General features: G+C 46.4%; 1 protein-coding gene across 1 annotated transcript; it reads left to right on the top strand.

Moving 5' to 3' along the window:
- Window positions 1-392: 392 nt before the first annotated feature.
- On the top strand, window positions 393-1,292 carry LOC138356474 (uncharacterized). Its single transcript, XM_069312637.1, has one exon. The coding sequence runs from the start codon at window positions 393-395 to the stop codon at window positions 1,290-1,292; it is 900 nt and encodes a 299-aa protein (XP_069168738.1).
- Window positions 1,293-13,677: the final 12,385 nt, after the last annotated feature.

Genomic DNA, 13,677 nt, shown 5'->3' with positions numbered 1-13,677 from the left:
CAAACACAACAGATATGCATAAAATAAAACACATACGGCACTGTAATAACACAAAATAAATACATGAAGACTAAAACACACACCAAGCCACCCGCCTCGCATCAAACAAAGGGAAAGTCACGGGCACAAACTACCGAAAGGCAAACAAACCGCCAGAAGGGCACACAGCACAAAAGTAAGCACAAAAGTAGAAAATCATCAGACATACTTGCCCGGAAACACGTCCCGAAGGAATCGTACATGGAACGCCTCCCATCGCAACCACTGCCAAGGGCCCTGACCATCCACCGGGGATGCCATTTCATCCGGGACATTGGCCACAAACACCCTCAAACAGGGCACCCAAATGGAATCACTCCTGACCCGAGTGACCGGCACACGCTCCCACACCAATGGAACTGCCCCACCCTGATAGTCCAGTGCCTCCTCGCAGATCGGTAACAGAGCAATCCGCGCCCAGTGACCCAACGGCATCACAGACTCCGGTAACACAGTCCCCAACGGACATCCTCAGAGGAGGGAGCCGGACAGAAGGCACCATCACAGGGGCACCAGCGTCCACGGGCACACCACCGGACGACCGCCGGGATACCGAACTGCGCACATCCTTCCGCAAGGTCACCACCAGGCCACGCCCAACCCCTTCATCCCCACCATCCCTGGCAGCAGAGGCCACCACGCCCCACCACGCAGAGGCCCCCGGTGGAGAAGAAACATCAGCCACACCCGAGACACAGGCACCAACGTCAGCAGGCACATGGACTTCCGCCACCACTAACTGCGGAGCCAGCGACGCATCCGGAACCACTCCATCCACACCCGAAGACCCACAGTCACTAAATTCCCCAACATCAGCCCAGGCAGACGACGAACGCCGGGAACGTTTGGGCACCGGACTGAGATCGTCAGAGCCGGAAGCTGACTCAGAAACACGGGCCCCACTAGCCGGACGAACTGACGCCCGCCGCAGAACAGCAGCAGCCTCGACCACAGGGGGAACCGGACTACATACATCAGGCGCCCCCACAGCCACCCCAGCACCCAGCACAGCTGGGACCCGAGGCGAGGATGCAGGGCCAGGCGCAGCAGCTGAAGTCGGGTGTGCAGACGGCGATGCCTCACAGGGAGCAACAGGAAGGTCCACGGGAGCAACAGCGACAAGAGCAGGAGTAGCATCCAACGGCACCGCAACATCCGGAGGAGGGTCGATGACAACCGGGGGAACGTCGGGCGACGCAGTGGGAGCCTCAGCAACGAACGGGACGGTCACCTCCTCACCCCCAGAGTCCTAGTCCAGAGGGAGCGGTGGGAAATCCTCTTCCCGGAACAAGTTGACTTGAGCAACCGGGGCCGCATCGCACCCGGCAGCTTGATGCCCCAACAGGCCACACCGGAAACAGGTACGAGGCTGCCGGGCATAGTATACCCGGACGTAGTACCCCAGAAGCCGGACCGAAGATAGAATATCCGACCGCAGCGCATCCCCAAGGTGCGAACTGTTACCTATCGTACGTTACGGCTCGTGATCCTACAGCAGCCAAACTTTAATAAGTCTAGGGATACGACACAACTGCTGTTCTCAATAGCGAATCACCAGTACAACCCCTTAATAAGTAATGAGCACAAAAAATAGAATCTTCATAGGACTGAAGAATAAAGACACTAAGCATATATATATAACATTATATTAAATAAATCTCAAAGGCAAACAGATGATTATATGGTCACAATATATATCACATTAAAAATATCACTGTAACTTCCAGACATTAAATCAATAATAATAATAGGTATGGCTATGACAGAACAAATGAACTTAACTTCAACATGTTATCTCCCTGGTTCCTGCTCAGCTACTGAACTCTCGCTCTGTCGCCACCCACATTCTCACCTCCCGTCTGCCTCATCCCAGGATGAAGGATGGAAACTAAGGACTTTTTAATATTATAAACTAATTGAACAACCACTTGTTCTCAAAACACATAAGACTGCAAGTTACATATAATAGTTACTTACAAAATATATAAGTACAATGCCACCTGTTTAATTACAATATATGAAACAATTTCTAACTAAATTAAAGTGACATCTGGAACTCCCAAACTGAACAGGTCCAGCTTTCCCGTATCAATCAAGTAATAGACGTGTGCAGAGACAACCGCGCTCTTGTCCACTGACGCTGCCACACCATACGACAATTTACAAAAAAAAACACAATGTGTGTACATATACATGCAATGATAAAATAAAATAATATTTATTTTAAATTTATATACGTATTCTGCTAGGAGTACGTAACACTTCCACCTCCAAGAAAAAAAATGCAATAGATTGAAGATCAATGGCATTTTTTCAAAGTAACATGTATGACACTTGAGATTTATGGTATTAATTACACCAAACATGTAAAAGTAATAAGAACACATTTCTGGACAAAAATGAAAACACTTCAAATATAGTTTTACAGGAAACTCAGAAATTTCAGTCTTATGACAATGTTCTACATATGTGTCACTGGAGTATGCAAATTTATCTCTCCAAGGTACTATCTCATTTATTTCACTTTGTTTTAGATCATATTTCACACTCCTATCTACAACAGTATCATTAGTAGCATGAATAGAATTGTCAATAAAGGTAGCTGCTTTCACACAGTTATCATGGCAATTTTGCTTTTCATATGTTTCTACTATTTCTTCAAGATCAGTTTCATTTTTCCATGTGATTCCTTTTCCACATGGTGAATTTTCCCAAGACAGCCTCGATTTTCTATTACTCCCTTTTTCAGGAGCTGAACTGCTTAATTGAAGCAGGCTGTATGTTGAGTTGAGTTGGGACTTCTCCTGGGTATGCTCTGACACAGACATCTGCTCATCACTCTTGATCCTCTGTGGAACACATACTCTCGCCCAATGGATACTAAAATTAGAGAAAGTAGCATTAAACCTCACAATTATGCATAAAACTTTCCCATTCATAGAACCTTCCGAAACACAAGACACCGACTTATCAAACCTTTGACCTTCCAACCAAGAAATACAACCCAAGACAAGTGCAAAGACTACCTGATCGAACTGACTCAGATGATCCATAAGGAACACAGAAATCAATTGCCTCATAACTCTGTCATAACGATCAGTGAAAGAAAACAGGCATATGCCTAGGCACCATATCTCAATCATAACTCTCAAGACAAGTTCACACCCTCTGATGGTGAACTTGAACACAACACACACATTCATCAACCGTCTAGTCTTCCAAGAGACTAAATAAAACATGCCGAAAACTTTACAACCCTCACCATCACTTCCCAAGTGATTTACGTCTGATGACAACCAATCAACCAAGAGGTTTAAGGGTCTTAACATCTTGAAGATGAACAGCAGATTACCTGGGAAACGCCCAAGGATAATCTGTAACCCTTCACAATAATTAACTCTAGGTAGGATAACCTTATCCCCCAACTTGAATTGCACACCTGGAGCCTCAAACATCTGCTCCCCAGTATGATTTAATCCTTCACCCACAATATGACTCTGAAAGTCAACACCACACTTGAGTGGAACATACACTTTTATCACTCGTGCATCAAAATTAACTGGATCTGAATATAGAGACACTGCTCTAGCATAACTCACCACTTCCTCAGAACTGGATGCACAACCTACTTGAGTAAACTCTCTCTGCTCACCCACAAGGCTTGACAAAGATGTCCCACAGTCCATTACTTCACAAGAAAATGGCTCCTGCAGAATAAAAGTAGATTTCAACATCCTACACACACTCTGACTCAATGTACACAATGAGAAATACTTCCTCCACATAGAATAAGAATCACAACTCCGCAACTTAGATCCAAATGCTACTTTACCACTCTTAATGATTTTACCAAAATTTCCTCCCATGACTTCTGGAGCTGCTTGGAGTACTGTCTGCTCACAATCAACAATATCACTACCAAGCTGGGTCACATCCTCACAGACAACTGAAGAGGGAGGCTCAATGGGTCTCCATCTACTCAACAGAAGCTGATCCTCTGGCTGCTTTCCCACACTCTCCAAAACTGGATCTACAGTACAGACTGTCTCCTTGCTTCTCTCTGAAATCTTAGGGTCAGTTCTACTCAAAGCACATAAATGAAGGGAATCTGAAGCGAGCGGGCAAGTAACAGGTAGTTTGACCTCCTCCTCTATTATATCACCTTGACTAGGGTGAGGCGGGGCCTCCACAACGGACTTACTCTCGACAACTGATTCGAAACTTGGAGTGAGCGGGAATACTTCTGCCAACCCGACATCTTGTCCTAAACCATTCACTTGGCTGGAATACAGAGTCGTGGCTTTTAAGTTTCTCTCAACTCCTGGCACAACGTTCGTAGTGAGCGGGCAAGACAATGGTACATGGACATCCTTTCCCAATTTATTGGAATAAAGCAGAGTCATAGTATCAGGCTTACTCTCAACAACTAAATCGGCCACACAGGAATCTGGAACAACCACATCCCACTTCTCCACTGAAGGGGTACTGGTTACTGGAACAAATGCTTGAGTAACAACATCAGAACTGACAACTGGATTTATATTAGTACTGACATCAGCACAGGTAGAATGGACAAAACCATCTTCTACAACAGGTTCATTCATAGAACTAACTTCAGCACAGGCAGAATAAACATGGTCTGCAACGGGCTGTTTACACAAACGGGGATCATTCTCACCCACAACATGATTTATGGCCACATCATTACCCAATATAACATCCACACCTGGGATGGGCAACTGTGTACTAACACCCACAGTGCATAAACGTGGTGTAATGGTGGATCTGAAATTAATGTCTATTAGAGGTACAGTTTTACATCCTGCAACACTCTGAAGAACAACAAACTTTCCTGTCTCTTTCTTTTCAACATCAGAAAGAATACTGGATGAAATTATGGTTTGGGAAGCACCTGTATCACGAAGAATAACCACTGGCTTCCACTTCCCATTAATACACAAGACTTCACCTGAAGACATATATGGGGAATACTGTTTCACCCAATTGGGGTTTACAGTTACATGTTTATTAGTAAGTTTATTTTGCACACCTCTGCAATAAATGAGACCAGTTGGTCGTAACTCAGGGTGCAATATAAAACATGAATGAATTCCATGGCCTTTTCTCTTACAATGGGAACAGGACCTTACAGTGGACACACTGGTAGAACCAACTGTAGGTTTAGAATTAGCATTACTAGGCTTAGATGATCCTGGCAATGGAGTAACCATCTTAGGGTTAGTAAGAGAAAAGTTCACGGGAGTAACTGTCGCACCAGGAGGAGACTTATACTGATAAGGAGTTCGGTGAGCATTGAAATTTACTCTACGACTAGACTTAGGTGAAGTGGCCGTAAACGGGGCCTTAGTCAGCAACTCATGCTCATCCGCGAGCTTTGACAGCTCATCAATATCTGTTACATTCTTTTGTTCTGCCATAAAAGTAGACAACTGGTCTGGAAGACATGACAATACTTCTTCCATTATGAGAAGATTCTTTAGAGCATCAAAATCAGTGACTGCAAGTGACTTTAACCATCTGTTGCAAAAATTCGTCTTCTGACGAGTAAAATCTGCTATTGTCTGATCACTTGTCCTCCTTAGGTTTCTGAACTTTTGCCTGTGTGCCTCTGGATTTAATTGATAAGCATTTAGGATGCTTTTCTTTACAAATTCATAATCAAAACTATGAGCGTCAGGTAGGGATGTAAAAACCTCCTGACTACGCCCCTTGAATTGAGACTGCATAATGGCTACCCACTGATCCCTTGGCCAGTTCATACTGATGGCAATTTTATAAAAATGTGCAAAGAAAACCTCAGGATCTTCCTCATTGAACTTGGGCAACTCTATATACTTATTCATCCTGATGGGATTATTATCACTATTTGTTGAAACATTACTAGTATTTCCATGCCCAGCTGCCATACGCTGTGATTCATGCCTGAAGTTAGTGTCAGCCATTTGTTGTTGAATCTCTAATTGTTGCTTCTTTGTGGCTTCAAGTTGCAACTCAATTAAACCTCTCTGGTTTTGTGCCGCAATTTCTAAACGCCTAGTCTCCAGCTCCCTTTGCTGAGCTTCAGCCTCTAATATTTGCTGTTGCTGTTGAGCTTCAATCTCTCTTTGACGAGCTTCAGCCTCTAATATTTTCTGTTCCCTTTGAGCTTCAAGCTTAGCATTGGCTATTTGCGCTTCTAACTCAAGACGCTTTAACGTCATCTGATCACTCGACTCCTCTCTTAACTCTTCTAGAATTTCTTCCTCTAAATCCCCATTCTCAACAAAATGCGTCACAATGACTTTCAATATTTGGGCTTTAACCATTCTATTGCTGGCGGTCAAATCCAACTGATTTGCCATTTGTATTAACTCAGTCTTTTTAAGGTTCTGAATCCCTTCAAAGTCTGGGTGAGCCACCAACGCTGCAACTTTCTCCTCCATCGTTACTAACACTTGGCACTTGATTCACAAAAATAATTAAAATAATGGCACTGCACTACACTTCACTATAAAATTGTCACCACACTGAAAATTCGCTTGGCCTCACTGCACAAACAAAATATATAGGATGACTTACCTCAAAATCGTGAAACGTTGTTACTTGACACACAGGAAGGCTTGCTTGGCACATGGAATAGTTCTTAAGAAACACACAGAGACACTTGACACACTGGTACCTAGGAAGGCAAGGTTAGATTAGCATAGTTAAGTTAAATGGGACAATATTTCCCGGCACAGGCCCCCATAACTCTTTGTTACCTATCGTACGTTACGGCTCGTGATCCTACAGCAGCCAAACTTTAATAAGTCTAGGGATACGACACAACTGCTGTTCTCAATAGCGAATCACCAGTACAACCCCTTAATAAGTAATGAGCACAAAAAATAGAATCTTCATAGGACTGAAGAATAAAGACACTAAGCATATATATATAACATTATATTAAATAAATCTCAAAGGCAAACAGATGATTATATGGTCACAATATATATCACATTAAAAATATCACTGTAACTTCCAGACATTAAATCAATAATAATAATAGGTATGGCTATGACAGAACAAATGAACTTAACTTCAACATGTTATCTCCCTGGTTCCTGCTCAGCTACTGAACTCTCGCTCTGTTGCCACCCACATTCTCACCTCCCGTCTGCCTCATCCCAGGATGAGGGATGGAAACTAAGGACTTTTTAATATTATAAACTAATTGAACAACCACTTGTTCTCAAAACACATAAGACTGCAAGTTACATATAATAGTTACTTACAAAATATATAAGTACAATGCCACCTGTTTAATTACAATATATGAAACAATTTCTAACTAAATAAAAGTGACATCTGGAACTCCCAAACTGAACAGGTCCAGCTTTCCCGTATCAATCAAGTAATAGACGTGTGCAGAGACAACCGCGCTCTTGTCCACTGACGCTGCCACACCATACGACAATTTACAAAAAAAAAACACAATGTGTGTACATATACATGCAATGATAAAATAAAATAATATTTATTTTAAATTTATATACGTATTCTGCTAGGAGTACGTAACACGAACGTCCGTCCGCCTACCTGCATACCTCCCAGAGGAGAGCGTGTTGACCCTCACACTGATGACCGCTCCAAACCACTGAAAGTAACGCCGGAGAACGTCCTCGGGAAACTCCGGGGGCGCCCCATGCACACTGACATACGTCAGTGCACCACTACGGTCCGAGATGGATACAGAGCCGACACCACCCGGCAGCGACAACGAACGTCCCTCGTAACGACGGAGAAATTCACGGTACACCTCCTCCGTCACGAACTTGATGACAACCCGGTGGGCAGTTACAAGCTCAATAACGTAAACGGCCATCACAGGGACACGGAGCATGTCGCACATGACCATTTCAATAGCCGCATGTCCAGCACGACCAGTGAACTCCAGGCCCACGGAGTTTCACGCGCTTAACAGGAGGAAGGGGACCACCCATGGCAAGCTCGCCACGTCAACACGCAGCCAGCAACAACAGCAGGGGGGGGGGGGCAGAGACGCCCACACCCCTTGGTGACGAAGACAGCGAACACCCCAAACTTCCAGTTGCCAGACGACACGTCTGTACCCCACGACAGCGCCAGGTGGACTCATCTTATGACATTGGTCATTTTCTCGAGCAGTAGAGCAATAATTACTGATCTTATCACTTCACCTATTACCTTTATATTTTCCTTTAGTTATTATTTCCTCAGAATATATTTTAAAATATTTAATTGTATTCAGTCCCTTCTTACCTTCCTGAGCAGCGACAATGTTCGAGGGAGGGGGTGTGGGGCACTGGGGGTTGTTTTGACTTATTGCTAACAGCTTTGTCCACGAGGGTTACATGGGAGGTTGGACCCTCCCACCATACAACTATTTGTATAATTCATTGATTCGTGTAATGCAAAACTTGATCTTGTATTAATATTAGGCAGCCTATCATTCTCCTGGTAATATATAATGTTGGGGCCTAAGCTCGCGAGCTTTCTTAAACCGAAGTGTGCTTCTTACTACCACAAAGTCTTCATGATGTTGGTTTCCTCAGTAGTTGCACCGCCTCTACGCAACTCGATGTTTAAAGGTAGTACACTCATTTCTCTGGTAGTTCTGGATGTACCGTTCATATCATGCTAACTACTGTAAACGTTGTCAGTCTCACTCTGCCAGTTAGATACTGAATGCGCATGTTGTAGAGTGTTAAAACATATGAGTGCTACTCATATGTTTTACCACGTGATAGTCATCTACACGACACCACTCACCATCCCTGTCCTTCTGTACTACAGAGATTGATGGCATTCACTTCATTTCATTTACATTAGAAATGAGCAAAATTTGGCGGCAGGTCCAAAAGAAAATTTAGCATCGTTTGTGGCACAGAAAATATGAATTTTCTAGATATTATTCTGTGGAAGCCAATAAGAGAACAAAAACAAACTGATCTATGTCAAAGGTACCAGCTTCACCTAGTATTTTATCAAATGAACAAATGATGAGTCCACCTGGTGCTGCCGTGGGGTACAGACGTGTCGTCTGGCCGCTGGTAGTTTGGGGTTTTCGCTGTCTTCGTCACCAGGTGGTGTGGGCGTCTCTGCCCCCCCCCCCCCTGCTGTTGTTGCTGGCTGCGTGTTGACGTGGCGAGCTTGGCGAGCGTGGCGAGGTTGCCATGGGTGGTCCCCTTCCTCCTGTTAAGCGCGTGAACTCCGTTGGCCTGGAGTTCACTGGTCGTGCTGGATATGCGGCTATTGACATGGTCATGTACGACATGCTCCGTGTCCCTGTGATGGCCGTTTACGGTATTGAGCTTGTAACTGCTCACCGGGTTGTCATCAAGTTTGTGACGGAGGAGGAGTACCGTGATTTTCTCCGTCGTTACGAGGGACGTTCGTTGTCGCTGCCGGGTGGTGTCGGCTCTGTATCCATCTCGGACCGTAGTGGTGCACTAACGTATGTCAGTGTGCATGGGGCGCCCCTGGAGTTTCCCGAGGACGTTCTCCGGCGTTACTTTCAACGGTTTGGAGCGGTCATCAGTGTGCGGGTCAACACGCTCTCCTCTGGGAGGTATGCAGGTAGGCGGACGAACGTTCGCACCTTGGGGATGCGCCTGCGGTTGGATATTCCATCTTCGGTCCGGCTTCTGGGGTACTACGTCCGGGTATACTATGCCCGGCAGCCTCGTACCTGTTTCCGGTGTGGCCTGTTGGGGCATCAAGCTGCCGGGTGCGATGCGGCCCCGGTTGCTCAAGTCAACTTGTTCCGGAAGAGGATTTCACGCCGATCCCTCTGGACGAGGACTCCGGGAGTGTGAAGGTGAGCGTCCCGTTCGTTGCTGAGGATCCCCCTGCGTCGCCCGACGTTCCCCCGGTTGTCATCGACCCTCCTCCGGATGTTGCGGTGCCGTCGGGTGCTACTTCTGCTCCTGTCGCTGTTGCTCCCGTGGACCTTCCTGTTGCTCCCTGTGAGGCATCGCCGTGTGCACAACCGACTTCAGCTGCTGCGCCTGGCCCTACATCCTTGCCTCGGGTCCCGCTGTGCTGGGTGCTGGGGTGGCTGTGGGGGCCCCTGATGTATGTGGTCCAGTTCCCCCTGTGGTCGAGGCTGCTGCTGTTCTGTGGCGGGCGTCAGTTCGTCCGGCTAGTGTTGCCCGTGTTTCTGAGTCAGCTTCCGGCTCTGACGATCTCAGGCCGGTTCCCAAACGTTCCCGGCGTTCGTCGTCTGCCTGGGCTGATGTTGGGGAATTTAGTGACTGTGGGTCTTTGGGTGTGGATGGAGTGGTTCCGGATGCGTCGCCTTCTCCGCAGTTAGTGGTGGCGGAAGTCCATGTGCCTGCTGACATTGGTGCCTGTGTCTCGGGTGTGGCTGATGTTTCTTCTCCACCGGGGGCCTCTCCGCAGTGGGGCGTGGTGGCCTCCGCTGCCAGGGATGGTGGGGATGAAGGGGTTGGGCGTGGCCTGGTGGTGACCTTGCGGAAGGATGTGCGCAGTTCGGTATCCCGGCGGTCGTCCGGTGGTGTGCCCGTGGACGCTGGTGCCCCTGTGGTGGTGCCTTCTGTCCGGCTCCCTCCTCTGAGGATGTCCGTTGGGGACTTGGGGACTGTGTTACCGGAGTCTGTGATGCGGTTGGGTCACTGGGCGCGGATTGCTCTGTTACCGATCTGCGAGGAGGCGCTGGACTATCAGGGTGGGGCAGTTCCATTGGTGTGGGAGCGTGTGCCGGTCACTCGGATCAGGAGTGATACCATTTGGGTGCCCTGTTTGAGGGTGTTTGTTGCCAATGTCCCGGATGATATGGCATCCCCGGTGGATGGTCAGGGCCCTTGGCAGTGGTTGCGATGGGAGGCGTTCCATGTACGATTCCTTCGGGACGTGTTTCCGGGCAAGTATGTCTGATGATTTTCTACTTTTGTGCTGTGTGCCCTTCTGGCTGTTTGTTGGCCTTTCGGTAGTTTGTGCCCGTGCCTCTCCCTTTGTTTGTGGCGAGGCGGGTGGCTTGGTGTGTGTGTTAGTCTTCATGTATTTATTTTGTGTTATTACCGTGCCCTATGTGTTTTATTTTATGCTTACGTGTTGTGTTTGTCTTTTATTTGTATCTTTTTTTATATTTTTTTGTTTGTTATTGGCTGGTTGTGTGGTGTGCTATTTTATTGTATTTTTTATTATATTTCATTTTGTTCATACTGTTGTGCTTTGTTGTCGGTCCTTCAGGCCGGCGCTTCTGTTTTGTTTCATACTGCTAAAATGTTTTAACTTGTTGCTATGTTCTTGTTTTGCTTGCATTGCATGCTTGTTTGTGATTGTTTTCTGTATTGTTCTCTATTTTGTAACCTTTTGTGTATTTATTCTGCATTTCCTGTACCCTTTCCAGTTTTGGTACTTGTTGTTCTGTCGGTCCTTCTGGCCGGCAGTTTCTTGTTTTGTTCTGTTATGTTTCTAATATAATGTTTTATTGTAATTTAAATCGCATGCTGGCATGTAAAAATATAAATAAAAAAAAAAAAAAGTTCGAGGGAGGGGGTGTGGGGCACTGGGGGTTGTTTTGACTTATTGCTAACAGCTTTGTCCACGAGGGTTACATGGGAGGTTGGACCCTCCCACCATACAACTATTTGTATAATTCATTGATTCATGTAATGCATAACTTGATCTTGTATTAATATTAGACAGCTTATCATTCTCCTGGTAATATGTAATGTTGGGGGTCTAAGCTCGCGAGCTTTCTTAAACCGAAGTGTGCTTCTTACTACCACAAAGTCTTCATGATGTTGGTTTCCTCAGTAGTTGCACCGCCTCTACGCTACTCGATGTTTAAAGGTAGTACACTCAATTCTCTGGTAGTTCTGGATGTACCGTTCATATCATGCTAACTACTGTAAACGTTGTCAGTCTCACTCTGCCAGTTAGATACTGAATGCGCATGTTATAGAGTGTCTATTTTGACTGGCAGGGCATTCCAGATTTCAGTTATTTGTTACAGTTTAAGAAGTAGTAAGTAAGTAATTATCAAAAGAAGGCACCAAAACGGGCAAGCTATGTAGCACCATCAAATACGCAGAATTATCAGAGGGCGCTAAATATCACCAAGGATGCCAATACGAGAACAAAAATGCATAAGGCGAACAATATCAAAAGTATCCGAGTCACCAAGAATTCTATCGAGGGACAGGTGACCGCGAGGGGTGGTCGGAAAGCAAGACACACGCTCGTCCTGGAAGTCAGGACATTCAAGAAGGACATGCACGACCGTAAGAGGGACAATGTAACTAGGACAATAAGGAGCAGGGCGGCGCTCCATCAAGTGACCATGGGTTAAGCGAGTATGGCCAATACGCAACCTCGCCAGAGCTGTTTCCCACCGCCGGTTACGGTGGAAGGAGGACGGCCACGAGGAAACACAACATTTAAGAGTACGTAGCTTGTTACCAGTAACAGACAACCAAGAAGCCTGCCAACGGGTAAGGACTGAGGAATGGATAACCGGGTAAAAGTCGGAATACGGAATGCCTTTATGAGAGATGGGACAAGAGCGGACAGCTTCCTTGGCGGCAGCATCCGCACGCTCATTTAAAGACACACCAATATGGCTGGGAACCCAACAAAACTCAACCGACTTAAATTTACTGTGAACAAGAAACAGCCAATGCTGGATCTCGACAACTACTGGATGAACCGGATTAAAGGACCCGAGAGCCATGAGGGCACTACGAGAGTCAACAACAACTACTAAGGAAGACTGACAACGAGAAAGCAGGAGACGAAGAGCATAGAGAATAGCATAAAGTTCCGCTGTAAAGATGCTAGTCTCCGGAGGTAAACGACACATATAAGTGCGATCAGGAAAAACAACAGAGTAGCCGACACCGTCCGCTGACTTAGACCCATCGGTGAAGACAGAAACGGAGCGGGAGTGAGAAGAAAAGTGCTCGAGGAAAAGGCGTTTTAGAACCGTAGGATGGGTAAAAGCTTTAGTGATACGGGTCAAGGATGTACAAAACCGCGGAAGAGGGACCCTCCACGGGGGCAAAGAAGGAACAACACGAGGAGAAACATCAGAAATACGAACGGAAAGAGAATCCTGTAGGCGAGATAACCGGACAGAAAGAGGGAGGTGGGGAAGAGGAACAGGAACCGCAGGAGGGGTAAAAGTTAAAGCACGACAGAGGCGAGAGGAAGGATGTTGCAAGGACCGCGCAAGATGGCGAAGACAGTAGCGATCACGGCGGTCCTGGAGAGACAGGAAGCCAGTGTCAACATACAAGCTAAGGATGGGAGTCGAACGAAAGGCACCAGAACTGAGGCGCAACCCAGTATGGTGCAAAGCATCAAGACGGCGAAGAGTAGAAGGAGAAGCAGACGAGTAAGCAGGGCAACCATAATCGAGCTTAGACAGGACGAGAGAGGAATGTAAAGCAAGGAGAGTGCGCCTATCTGCCCCCCAAGAAGTATGGGACAAGACCCGAAGGAGGGTAAGGGCCTTAGAGCACTCAACACGGAGGTAAGAGATATGGGGAGACCAAGACAAACGAGTGTCAAGGAATAACCCCAAAAGCTTCGCGGAATCTTTGTATTCAAGGGGATGACCATAAAGTGACAAAGAGGGACGAAGAACAACCC

This window comes from Procambarus clarkii, chromosome 72 (genome assembly GCF_040958095.1).
Source record: "Procambarus clarkii isolate CNS0578487 chromosome 72, FALCON_Pclarkii_2.0, whole genome shotgun sequence".
In the NCBI taxonomy this organism is placed as follows: domain Eukaryota; kingdom Metazoa; phylum Arthropoda; class Malacostraca; order Decapoda; family Cambaridae; genus Procambarus; species Procambarus clarkii.
The sequence above is the reverse complement of the archived record's forward strand: the minus strand, read 5'-3'. Positions and strand labels throughout refer to the sequence as shown.

Coding starts and splice junctions, on each gene's coding strand:
- LOC138356474 (XM_069312637.1), top strand. CDS start 393: ATGGAACTGCCCCACCCTGATAGTCCAGTGCCTCCTCGCAGATCGGTA.